Source organism: Rhincodon typus, chromosome 36, assembly GCF_021869965.1.
Source record: "Rhincodon typus isolate 14 chromosome 36, sRhiTyp1.1, whole genome shotgun sequence".
In the NCBI taxonomy this organism is placed as follows: domain Eukaryota; kingdom Metazoa; phylum Chordata; class Chondrichthyes; order Orectolobiformes; family Rhincodontidae; genus Rhincodon; species Rhincodon typus.
Window position 1 is genome coordinate 349358 of NC_063367.1, and position 13225 is coordinate 362582.

The window sequence follows — 13225 nt, forward strand, 5'->3', positions numbered from 1 at the left end:
CCCGAAACGTCAGCCTTCCTGCTCCTCTGATGCTGCTTGGTCTGCTGTGTTCATCCAGCTCTACACCTTGTTATCTCAGATTCTCCAGCATCTGCAGTTCCTACTATCTCTGAGCAATATTATGTATCACTTGAGTTGCTTGTTTGGAAAGGAAGAGTTAGCATTTAGTCCACAATACCACATCATTGTTCAGTTCTAGTGAAGGTGATTATCTAGTTAAAATATTAACAGAACTCCTCACAATTCATTACCTCCCTCTGTAACATTACACACTGCTCCAGAGGAGTGTAATAGTCCAGATACGACCTTCCAACTTGCAGCATCTTTTGTGTTTTTGCTGAGCAATGAGGTGAGTTTCTCACATTGGCAGTGGCAAGTTATCAAATAAATACTTGTTAATACTACTATTTGCTTAATACTACATGGGGGAGATGATGGTCTTGTGGTAATCCAGAGACCCAGATAATGTTCTGGGGACCTGGGTTCGAATCTTGCCACGGCAGGTGATGGAATTTGAATTCAATGAAAATCTTGAATTAAGAATCTAGTGATGACTGTAAATTCATTGTCAATTGTCAGGAAAAACCCATCTAGTTCACTAATGTCCTTACATGTCCTACATGTGACTCCAGACCCACAGCAATGTGGTTGACTCTTGACTGTCCTCTGGGCAATAAGGGATGGGCAATAAATGCTGCCTAGCCAGCGATGCCTCATCCTGTGAATGAATAAAGAAAAAAAAATGACTCACCTTGTTAATAGCCAGCTTGCTACCTTACTGAACAAGCTAGATTTCAGCACTTAGTGAAATAGAAGACAAAGCATGTACGTGGAGATTTAAGTACGCCATTTGCTCCAAAGGAGCTCTGTGTTGGATACCAGGCACCAATACCTCAGGGTGCATTCCATGGGGACTGGCCCTTGCATCCCACGTCCATGGCCATTAGCATCTGACACAAGCCTCTAAGAATCTCCGATCCAGTTATAGGGCAGCACAGTGGCTAGCGTAGCTACCTCACAGGGACCCAGGTTTGATCCCAGCATCAGGTGACTATCTGTGTGGGTTTCCTCCGGGTGCTCTGGTTTCCTCCCACAATCCAAAGATGTGCAGGCCTGGTGGATTAGCCATGGGGATTGCAGGGTTACAGGGATAGGGTACAGGGTGTGGGTCTGGATGGGATACTCTGGAGGGTTGGTGTGGATCAATCCTCCAGATGGCTGAGACTACACTGTCTCGAGTGCCAACCTCAGACCAAGCTGGCATGGTCTAGTGTCATGGTCTCCTCTGCTGGTCCTCAGGGAAGAAGACACCCCACCTTTGTGAGTTTGTTAGTTTGACTGTTCAGTGTTGCACATGATCACAGGCTGTCTACCTCTCACTCTAGGTTAACAAACCTGCACAGGCTGGCAGCATGTTAATCTGTGTTAAGAAAGTAACATGAAGCAAGTAGAGGCTGTAAAGTAGTAGGAGGTAAAGTGAGTGAGTGCTAAGATCCCTGAGATGCAGGGTATCTCTGTTGGTGCAAAACCATGATGCATAAGATTTGTGGCAACCTCTACTCACAAATTATGAAATCAAGAAACATACAAGTCATAGGTGTCTCTGAACTCCACATCACTGATGAAGGCCTGAAGTGGTGTGAGTGTCTGTCTGAGAGCAGGAATGATGCTGTGGTTAGACTGGTGGTTTGCTGATGCCGAGCTGCATGGAGGAAGGTCAGGGAGGATGCTGGCTGATGGACCACGAGGCAACAGTGTTCTAAAGGAGTTGTCTGATGATTGGTGAACTGCAGCTGCCAATATATGTCCTTGTTTTACGTGGGGAATTTGTGTCAAATAGTTTCCTGGTGGAGGGGAGGAGAGTTAGAAAGGACATGGTAATGCAGTGAATTGGGGCTTTAATGAAATGCAAATTCATGAAATAAGGTAGTTACTACTCAATGTGAGATTCATAAATTGACATTTAAGGCTTGAGGGGAAATCTGGACAATTCTTCTCTATGTCAAGAATCTGTTGTCTGGTTTGTTACCATGGAGAGGGAAATACTGTCCCATGATCAAATAATGGGAAGAGGACAAAAATTGGTCAAATTTCATCAAAGAAGACCCTTCATTTTTGAAACACTTTTCTTGAAGAGGTTGATTGGTGGTATCGGTGCTTTATGTTTACTTTTAATGGTTATACTGAACATAAATTCCTGATTTATTTTGATCTTTTTTGAATTGGAATGCAGATAAATAATTTCAATAGTTTCAGTCTGTAAGAGCACTGACTAATCCTTGATAGATAGGCTGCTCAAAGGAATTATCTTGTGGGACTACAATTAATCCAACAGACAGTTTGTTGCAAAGACAGTTATTATTCTTGGCTAATTACATCAATCCTGAATCGTCACAGGTTATTTGAGGAATTGACTATCCCAAGGGGCCTGTGTATATTGTTTGATTCTCATTAAGAATATGTGGTCTATCTCTGCCCAGTGATTAAACTGAAACTGTTTCCAGGCTTTTGGGTCAGAAAACTCTGGTGCTGAGAACCTATTAACTGTTTTATAACATCCTACGCTTTACTGTTTCTCAGGGTATTTCCATAGATCAAATAATTTGGGTTATCCCCACAGGAAGTGCATCACTCTGGTTATTTTTGTCTAATGCACCAATGATCATCATTAGGCTTGGGTGATTATAGGGACATTGGCTGTCTGCATGCTAACACATGAGCCTTTATTAAATTCTACTAGGACTGAAGGTTTCCTGCTCAGTTTACAAGGTCACACTGACAGCACTAGGTTTATTGAAACTAATTTCATTCTTTTGGAGTCATGACAGAAGGAAACATATTCAAATAATATGTAAACCATTATTCATTATTAAACTATTAAACATTGGGCTGCATTCCAATGGTATGAGCGTGAGCGTCACAATTTCTTCAAGCAAATTTCCCAGTCAGCAATGATATTGCTGAGAATCCACCAAATAGAATCACAACCTAATTAGTGGGTAAAACAATACAGATTTTATATGAAATTATATTCACTCTAAGAAAGGGGTTGTTGATACCATGGAAATTGTAGGCATAGTTATTTTGACAGTTTTAGGATTTTGAACCAGGTTAATGTTCTTTTGAATTTGATTTTCAATGTTTGTTTATCTTATCAATTTTATAAGGTTTTAACAGAGTAATGTCTTTTTCCCCTTATACATTTTCAATGGCTTTTTTTCAAATTCTGAAAGATAGGGTTTATATGCATTTGGAGAGGTAAGGAATGAATAGGGATAGTCAGCATAGGTTTGGGCGAGGGAAATCGTGTCTCACAGACTTGATCGAGTTTTTTTTGAGGAAGCAATCAAAATGATTGAGGAGGGCAATGTGGCAGACATTGTCTACTTGGGCTTTAGTAAAGCCTATGACAAGGTTCCCTGTGGTAGACTAATTAGTAAAGTTAGATCATATGGGATTCAGGGTCATCTTGCCAATTGGATGCAAAATTAGCTCAACGGTAGGAGACAGAGTGTGACGGTGGAGAGTCGTTTTTCAGACTGGAGGCTTGTGACCAGTGGTATTCCACAGGGATCGGTGGGGCATCTGCTTTTGTTTGTCACTTATATAAATGATTTAGCTGAGAATATAGGAGGAACGGTTAGTAAGTTTGTGGACAAAACCAAAATTAGTGGCATTTTGGACAGTGAAGAAGGTTATCTAAGATTGCAAAGAGATCTTGTTTGATTGGGTCAATGGGCTGAGGAGTGGCAGATGGAGTTTGGATAAATGCCAGGTGTTGCATTTTGGTAAAACAAACAGGGGCAGGAATTGTACAATTAAAAGTAGGTCCGTGGGTAGCGTTGTGGAACAGAGAGACCTCGGGGTTCAGATACATAATTCTTTGAAATTTGCATCACATGTAGACAGGTTGGTTAGTGTCCTTTAGCACACTTGCCTTCATTGCTCAGACCTTTGAGCATAGGAAGTTGGAAGTCATGTTGAAGATGTACAGGACATTGGTGAAGCCTCTTCTGGAGTAGTGTCCAGCTCTGGTCGCCCTGTTATAGGAAGGATATTATCAAGGTGGATAGGACTCAAAGATTTATCAGGGTGTTGCCAGGAATGGAAAGTTTGGTTTTAGGGAGAGGCTGGATAGGCTGGGTTTTATTTCACTGGAGTGTAGGGAGTCGAGGGGTGACCTTTATAGAGGTTTTTAAGATCTTGAAGGGTATAGATAAGATGAATGGCAGGTGTCTTTTCCCAATGGTGTGGGGGCATATTTTTAAGGTGAGAGTAGAAAGATCTACAAAGGATCTGAAGGGCAACTTTTTTTTTTTTTTTACAGAGCGTGGTTTGTATCTGGAATGAACTTCCAGAGGAAGTGGTAGATGCAGTTACAGTTACAACATTTAAAACTACATTTGGATATGTACATGAATAAGAAAGGTTTGGAGGGATATAGGCCAAGAACAAGCAAATGGAACTAATTTAGTTTGGGATTATAGTCGGCGTGGACTGGTTGGACCAAAAGGTCTGTTTCTGTTCTGTATGGCTATATATCTCAATGACTGTTTCTTTATCTTGACAGTTTTATGAGCATTTCAACCTCATTATGTGGCTCACAAGCTTTGTGTATTGTAAAGACTTGGCCAAGATTTGATTTGAAACAGAGGAAATGAGGATTTGGGTGTGCTATTGGTATATAAAACAAGTGAAGGAAAACACCAGGTTCTACGTTGCATTTAAGAAATGGCACTGGAAAAAGAAAGGATTTCCTGCAGGTTTCAGAGTTGTCCCCAGTAATCCTAAAGCAAATTTCAAAACACAAATTGATCAATTTGGCAGGTAAACTGGAGGTAGAATTGCCTAACAAAACAAAAAAGGCAGACATAACTAGTTAATAGTATAACACATGGGTTTAGAGGTAATACAAAAGAGGTGGAGTACCTCAGTTAGTGTAATGTTACAATCAGGTGATATTCAGTTACAATTGAAGCAGCAAGAGTATAGGAGAGAATAGAGATTAAAGATGGCATAAAAATACAAGGAAAGAGCAGAGAAAGATAAAGAAAGGGAGATGGAGTTAAGAAAACAGGAAATGGGAATGCAAAAACTAAAATTAGAAGTGCCACAAGAAGATAAAGCCTAAATACCAGATTAAAATAACATAGATGAAACAGGAGATGTTAGATGCTGAGTGCTAGTGTAGAGAACATAACATAAGAACATAAGAACTAGGAGCAGGAGTAGGCCGTCTGGCCCTTCGAGCCTGCTCCGCCATTCAATAAGATCATGGCTGATCTTTTCGTGGACTCAGATCCACTTACCCGCATTCTCACCGTATCCCTTAATTCCTTTATTGTTCAAAAAAAATCTACCTTTTTTTTAAAAATGTTTACTGAAGTAGCGTCAATTACTTCACTGGGCAAGGAATTCCATAGATCTGAGAATCTGAGACTTAATTTAAGCTCCAGTAAGGAAATGTTTTAGTTTGCACAGGCCCTACTGCAATTTGTGGAAAAGGATGTGGAGGCAAGAGTATTGTGTACAGTTCTGGGCACCACATTATAAGATGTGAATGCATTAGACACAGTGTAGAAGACGTTCACAAGAATCGTTCCAGGAATGCAAAACTTCAGTTACGAGAACAGATTGAAGAAGTTGGGACTGTTATTCTTGGAGAAGAGAAAGCTGAAGACAGAAGTTTTCCACATCATGAGTGGACTGGATGTGGTAGATAGGAAGAAACTGCTCCTGCTCATAAAAGGACCAAGAACCAGAGGGCACAGTTTTAAATTGTTTTGCAAGGGAAGGAAATGTGAGGTGAGGATTTTTTTTCCCTCCGCAGTGGTTAGAGTATGATGTGCCTTACCTACAAATGTGGTGGAGGCAAGTTCAATTGAGCATTCAAGAGGGCATTGGATGATTATTTGAATAAACAATATATTTTAAGTTTACAGGGAATAGACAGGAGATTGGCACTACAAGCCGTAATGTTCATTCAGAAAGCAGGTGCAGACACAATGAGCCAAACAGCCTCCTTCTGCACCAGTTTTGATTCTTATAATGATGTGGAGGTGCTGGTCTTGGGCTGGAGTGAATAAAGTCAAAAATCACATGACACCATGTTATAGTCCAACAGGTTTATTTGAAATCACAAGAAACCTTGAGATTTCAAATAAACCGTGGGACTATAATGTAGTGTCGTGTGATTTTTGACTTGATTTTTATAGACTGGATTAGAAAAACAATCCATTGTTTAGCCCCTAGTAACTAATACAGTGAACCTCAGGTGCAAATGAAAAGCAGCAGCCCTATTATCAACTGCCCAATCTGTGAAATTGGTATTGTCAATTAGACTTTGTAAAGCATCTAATCCAATTCACCCTACGGAACACAAGAAATCAGAGCCACACAATACCTCTCACTCGTCAATTCTCAAATATTTCTTGACCATCTTTGCAACTGAATTTGTAGCTTCCTCTATAACTACCTCTCAATAATTGCAATGGCCACTCAATTCTCCTTAATCAGTTGAGGGCTCTTTCGATGAAGACCGCTCGATCAATTACCACCATTAAAAATCTCTGTACATTCTGGAAAGATTACTACAGGGTACCAGGATTTTATATGAATGTTGTGAAAACAAACCATGCAAGTGCATCTGTGCAATCACATTAAACGACAGGAAAATGTTGTATTCATCTCTTTATTTATAGAAAAATACTGTACAATGTTGCAAACACAGTCTTCAGATATGGACAGTCCAGTATAAAGAGAGTTTTAATCAATATCATAAACAAGAAATCCCTGCTCTGTTATCACAAGTTTGGGTCCATCAACCTAAAATAATCATAATTAAATCCAACATTCACTAAATCTTTAATTTTATTTGAAACTTTAAAAATTGTACTGGTCATTACTGCAATTCTTTTTATATGTAATTTACAGTTATTTAAACAAATAAGCCATTTGTCAAATAGCTTAGCACAGTTTAAAAATTTACATATTCACTTTTGAAATATTAATTTCATTCCAAGTTCATTACGCTAATTTAGAACATTACACTGTTAATTACAGAACTGTAGTTTTTGTGCAAAAATAATTCAGTATAGATTAACATAACATCAATGGCAGCAGCACAACTGGCAGTTGCAGCTAAGCCGGCCCCATATACACAGGGAGGTTCACTCGTTGCTATGATTATAATTCTTTGACAATAAAAAGCACTCAAGTTCCATGCTCTGGTGTTCTTAATATTTGAGTTTTGGTCTGTAGTTAAAAACACAATTTTCTGGTAGGGAGATATTCCGTTCACATAGTTTTTGTAGGCTCTCAATAACAACCAGGGCAGGTGAGTTTGCGTCTGTTTCCTGCGTTAACATTACCCTCCTACCCAGCACCCCCCACCCCCCACTTACCCGCACCCCCATAAAAAAGAGGTGAGGTTAGCCAGTTGAATCTGCAATGGATGGGCTGAGCTCTCAGCTTGTTCAAAATGCAGTATTCACATGCCAGACCACTTTAGACTTTCCTCAACACAAAGGGAATATTGACAGCAAGGAGACGAAGATTTTAATGGCAACATTTGAGTAAAGATGCTTATGCATGCCTGATACATACATGAATATCACTTTGCTCGTTTCTGATCTGCCTTGTAAGCAAGGCAAATTGAAGAATCTGGCAATTAGTTCATAAGATCGAAGTTTCACTGTGTAAATGGTGGAATCTATAATTATAAAAATGATTTGCAGTATAACATTATACATTATCAAAAGCAATATTTGGTGATTTAGTATTATTCAGATTCTCAGATAACATCCGAGAAAATTAATATAATTTATAAGTGGGTTATAACCAATTAGTCAGGATACAGGTTGCTGGTGTTATGGAAACACTTCTAAGATATAACAGGTGTTCCCAGGATGTAGCATTCTAATCGCTACAGACCTCAGTATTTCCTGGTCTGCAGTTCTGAGGAACGTTACTCTCTGCTGGAAGCACCCAATCACCCATATGGCAGAGGATTGCTCAGGGCCAAAATAACCATTAAATCTTCGAGGACCTACCTAAACATTATAACAGTGCAACTAAAATATGTACAAGATTAAATTTTGTATGTTAAGTCTAAGTACATTACGAATAAAAGGTTTTTTTTTGTTATTCATTAATGGGTTGAAGGCATCACTAGTAAGGCCAGCATTGGTAGTCCATTTCTCAAGGGCAATTAAAGATGGGAATTAAATGCTAATGCCTTTTGCCAAGCATGTTCACGTCCCAAGGGCAGATTTTTTTTTAAAAAAGTACAATGTCATGCAATTATCACAATCTATATTAAAATACTTGGCCTTTAGAATTTACAAAGAATAATTTTTATGTTGTATAACAACATTGTCAAAATTGGTGAGTTAACGTATACTTTCTGGTGTCTCAAACCATTTCTAATCAGAATTCATAAATTAAAATGTAATTTTTCAATTATCATCTGATAACAAAGCTGAAATGGGGCCAGAACACCAGTAAACAGGTTGAATAGATTATATCACTTCCATAGGAAGTGGCAAAGCTTCTTAATCTTTAAAAGATTGAGTTTGTTAAGCTATGAAGCAAGTAAACTCACAAACATTGCTGTCAGTTCTGAAGTTAGTCTTCAGGCAAAAGTTAAACTGAACGAAGAGCTCTTCACCTCAATCTTAGCTTGGGAATCAAAGGTGAATGTATAGTTTTAGAAATGTTATTGTGCTCTGGAAATACTTTTAATCTTAAATTTAAATTATTATGTCCCACTCCAGTGACAACACAAATGGCCAATTCCACCTACAATGCCTGTAGTTACAGCCAACTGATATCTGTGCCAGTGCTCTGCCCCAACCTCACCTCAGCTGTATTTCCCAGAAGAAACCAGCCTCCAAAAGATCGGATCAAGTGGAAGGTTGGATGAAGGGAGTACCTGCCATCTCCCAGTTTTGGTTTCACGTTGTGAAGCAGGATCAAACGGTTTCTCAGAGATCCAGCTTTAGCTGCATTTAGTTACCTTTTGTTCTCAAGAAAGATCAGAAAAAAACCTTTTGAAAAAAAGACAGATTTTGAAGCAAAGAAAATTTTGGGGCACATGGTACCATTTCCTTCTGTAAAGACTGTTCTCCATTAAGATAGGCCATAGCAGTAACATCTTGAGTAGAAGACATTGCCTGCTACCTGATTTTATCTGCAAATTCCTGTCACTGAGCTTGAAAAATTGCACAGGCATCTCTGTGGATAACAGCATGGTTGATAACATGAATGATGAGGGGCCAACCAGCACAGTCCAGACCTGAAAAACCATCCAACTCTAACAGGCAATGCTAAACAAACACAAACTTACAGTATTTATTTTCAAACAAGATTGACTCTGTCTCTCAGGCTCAAGGAGAGGACAGTAAGACTTAGATAAGTGATTTGTTGTTGAAAGCGTGATATATTATCCAAAAGAAAAGGATTGTTTGACCACTTCTGATTACCACTTACAAAAATGTCTACAGCCAGGAAAACAAAAGCATTTGACTTGGTGAGGTATTTGGAGATAGAATAATATCTCCAAAAGCATGCCCAGTTACTATCCAGTGTCTCTGAATGACAATGTTTCCAATATCAACATGCCAAACACTGAAAGCACCAGTAAGTATCCTCCCAGTCTCCTCATCATTAGGGTCAAACAGTAAGCATGGAATTTGAGCCCCTGAAACTGGAGTCTGCAAACTGGATTGAAATTTTGGCAGTGAGCTCTCCAATCATTCTTTTCAATCAAAAATAATTTACTGCAAGGTAGAAAACTGAAAATTTAAAAATGCCTGAGCGGGGAGGCAACAACACAATACAAAACTGCCTGGCTGTTTTATTTGAGCCTCATCTGTAAATTTACTTTATTCAGCTACCAATTCATTTATTGAGCCATTGAGGATGTTAAGAGCAATTCTACCAATCTGGATTTCTCTGCAGGTGGCACCTTTGAATATCATTGACCCAGCTGTTCTCTTTTATTTTTACTCAATTAATTCAGAAACAAATACAGAAACTCAATGTCTTCCTGTGTGGAAATGAGTTGGGCATGCGTGTATAACAAACTCTCTTAGGCACTCCCTGTGCTCACTCCTCACTCCTATGTTAACCTGAATAATTGGTGCTCCCTTCTGTGTTGGACGAGACAAGGTAAATTTGAACATTTTTCACCTGGCATTTGCACCTCAAGGTGCTTTATATTTTTAATCATGACAGCAATTCAGGACTTTGGTTAACTTCTGGGCTGCTTTGATTAGAGAGGAGACCAAGGATATGACTGAACTGCCTCTGACTCTCCAAGTAAAGGGAAGAACTAGGTATCCTTTACTTGAACTTCCTTTAGCATCTTTAGCACCTCCTTCCTGTTTGCCTCCTGAAGCCAAGTCAGGAAATGCAAAACCTCAGTGGACTGCTTGACTGTGAACTCAGCTTTCCTCTCTCACATCCAGTCTATTATTAACACAGTCCACAGTCACTCTCACTTCAGGGCCCAATATTCTCATCGTTTCTCATATCAGCTCTTCAAAAGCTTCTACACATCCAAAACAATGCTGCCATTCTAATGCTGTGCACCTTTCTGAGCTCCTCACTGCTTTTAAGGATCATTTATTTCATAATAATTCACCTATTGGATTGGCCAAAACCTAATTAATCACTTGGCTTTTGTTGAAAAGCCAGTTACAAAAAGTCTATTCATATTGTTGTAAAATGGGCAACATTGAAGTGAGTATTACTTTCCCAAGAAAAGTCACCCAAAAGATTTGTTGGAGCAACAATATTATTATCTCGACTCCTGTAAACAGAGGTTGAACAGACATGTCAAAGCAACTCATTTCAGGATTAAAACTGAAAAAAATTATGGATGCTGTAAATTGAGAACGAAAACGGAAGTTGCTGGAAACACTCAGCAGGGGCAGCATCTGTGAAGAAAAATCAGAGTTAGCATTTCGGGTCTGGTGACCGTTCTGAGGAAGGATCACTGGACCCAAAATGTTAACTCTGTTTTTTCTTCACAGATGCTACCAGACCTATTGAGCTTTTCCAGCAACTTCTGTTTTTTGAACTCATTTCAGGTATCAGGCACTAACCTTTTAATTGTGTCATTCTCTCAAATTCCCGTTGAGGTTACATATACACAAATAATAGTTTCTCTTCTAATCTCATGCTGGAAGCTTTATGGTTTACCAAATAAAGTTATTTCTTTTTCATCAGTATTGCAAACTTTAAAAAAAAATCTATTATCTAAAACTACCTGAAGCAATGTTTACATAAAAATGATGTTAGTTGAAACGAGCAATGTTCAGCACGGCTCAAACATCTGCCTGCTTGGCTGACTCATTCACTGAAGCTCATTTCCCAAATTACTGCTCAACATGTTCTTGACCTCCACTCAGAGCCTGTGGCTAATATTCTGCCCAATCATTGATTCCACATTGCTCACCGTTCAACAGAAAGTAAGTAAACACTATTACAATCCAATGTTAGGATGATCCCTGCACAAAAGGAGTGCCTTTGATGGCATGGTAAGGTGTACAGTTTGAATGAAGTCAAAATCAGTCATGCCCTTATCTCCCTTCCCTGGCTATCATTCTTGTGGCCAAGTGTCAGATCTCCACTCAAAGTACCTCCGGCAACAGGCTTGAAACGGAGGACCCATCACAATTAAGGAATTTCCATCACATCAAACAAAAACCAAAAGCAATGCAGATGCTAGAGATTAGAAACAAGAACAGAAATTGCTGGAAAATCTCAGCAGGCCAACATCTGTGGAGAGGAATCAGAGTTAATGTTTTGGATCCAGTGAGAAGAACTCCAGTTCTGAAGAGGAGTCACCGGACCCGAAAGGTTAACTCTGACTTCTCTAGTAGATGTTGCCAGACCACTGAGATTTTCCAGAACTGCATCACACCGTTCCTGATATGCAATGCATCAGTGCAATCACAAGAATTGTATGTGAGAAAGACTGGATAGATACATTGAGTTGCAAAAACGTATTGCACACTTTGGCTTCTAAAGTAGGCAGCACAAGCCTGGCATCATTCATCGTATGTGTGTGTGTGTGTGTGTGTGAGAGAGAGAGAGAGAGAGTGTGTGCAGGTATGTTCAATTTTTCTATTGAACATGCCCGGTATTGACTCAGCAACAAGGACAAGCAGCACTTGTGTAGATTAAGGTTTTGTTGATCCTAACAGTATGATGATCCACTTGTTTTTAGGATTACCTCTCTTTGGCACAAGCAGATCAGAAATCTCTTCATGACGTGCTGCTGCGTCTCCTCGGCCTGGACGGCCTTCTTTTGAAACTCACTTCCTCATTGTCACTGTCATATTGTCTCTAAAACAAGAAAGAAATAATGTGCATTGGATTTCACACCTCATCACAGAGTCTCTCAGGGCATTGTAAAGCACTTATGAGCCAAATAGATAGTTACTGCTGGAATGTGGAAAATGTCGCAGTCCAATATTTAACAATACCCTGTAAACAGCAGTGTGATAATGATGACAAAATCTGTATTTAAAGATGTTGGTGAAGTAAATAAATATTGAATTGGAAACTAGAGAGATCTTATTTTATTCTTCAAAATAGTGTCCATCTGAGGGCAGGTGAAACTCAGTACAGTACTCCCTCAGCTCCAACCCTCCAACAGCACAGCACTTCCTCAATGTCTGCTGTCAGAAAGTGTGGCACTCCCTCAGCACAAACCCTCCAACAGCATGGCACTCCCTCAGCGCAAACCCTCCAACAGCATGGCACTCCCTCAGCGCCAACCCTCCAACAGCACAGCACTTCCTCAGTGTCTGCGGTCAGAAAGTGTGGCACTCCCTCAGCACGAACCCTCCAACAGCATGGCACTCCCTCAGCGCAAACCCTCCAACAGCATGGCACTCCCTCAGCGTGAACCCTCCAACAGCGCAGCACTTCCTCAGTGCCTGCTGTCAGACAGTGTGGCACTCCCTCAGCACCAACCCACCGACAGCACGGCACTCCCTCAGTACTGACCCTCCAAAAGCGTGGCACTCCCTCAGTGCCGACTGTCTTTGACAGTGCAGCACTCCCTCAGTGCCAACCATCAGACAACAGCATTTTCTTCATTTAAATAATACTTTGTTCTTTTGTTCTCCCTTCCAATATGAACAACTTCTCATTTTCCCATGTCATACTCTATTTAGCAACTTCTTGGCCATTTACCTAACCTATCTATATC

General features: G+C 39.9%; 1 protein-coding gene across 1 annotated transcript in view; it reads left to right on the top strand.

Moving 5' to 3' along the window:
* Positions 1-13225, top strand: part of herc1 (HECT and RLD domain containing E3 ubiquitin protein ligase family member 1) — a 333814-nt gene that overhangs the window by 165590 nt on the left and 154999 nt on the right. Inside the window, exon 39 of the mRNA XM_048617017.1 lies at positions 8775-8914. Within this exon, the coding sequence (XP_048472974.1) occupies positions 8775-8914 (140 nt within the window). The remainder of the gene's footprint in view (positions 1-8774; positions 8915-13225) is intronic.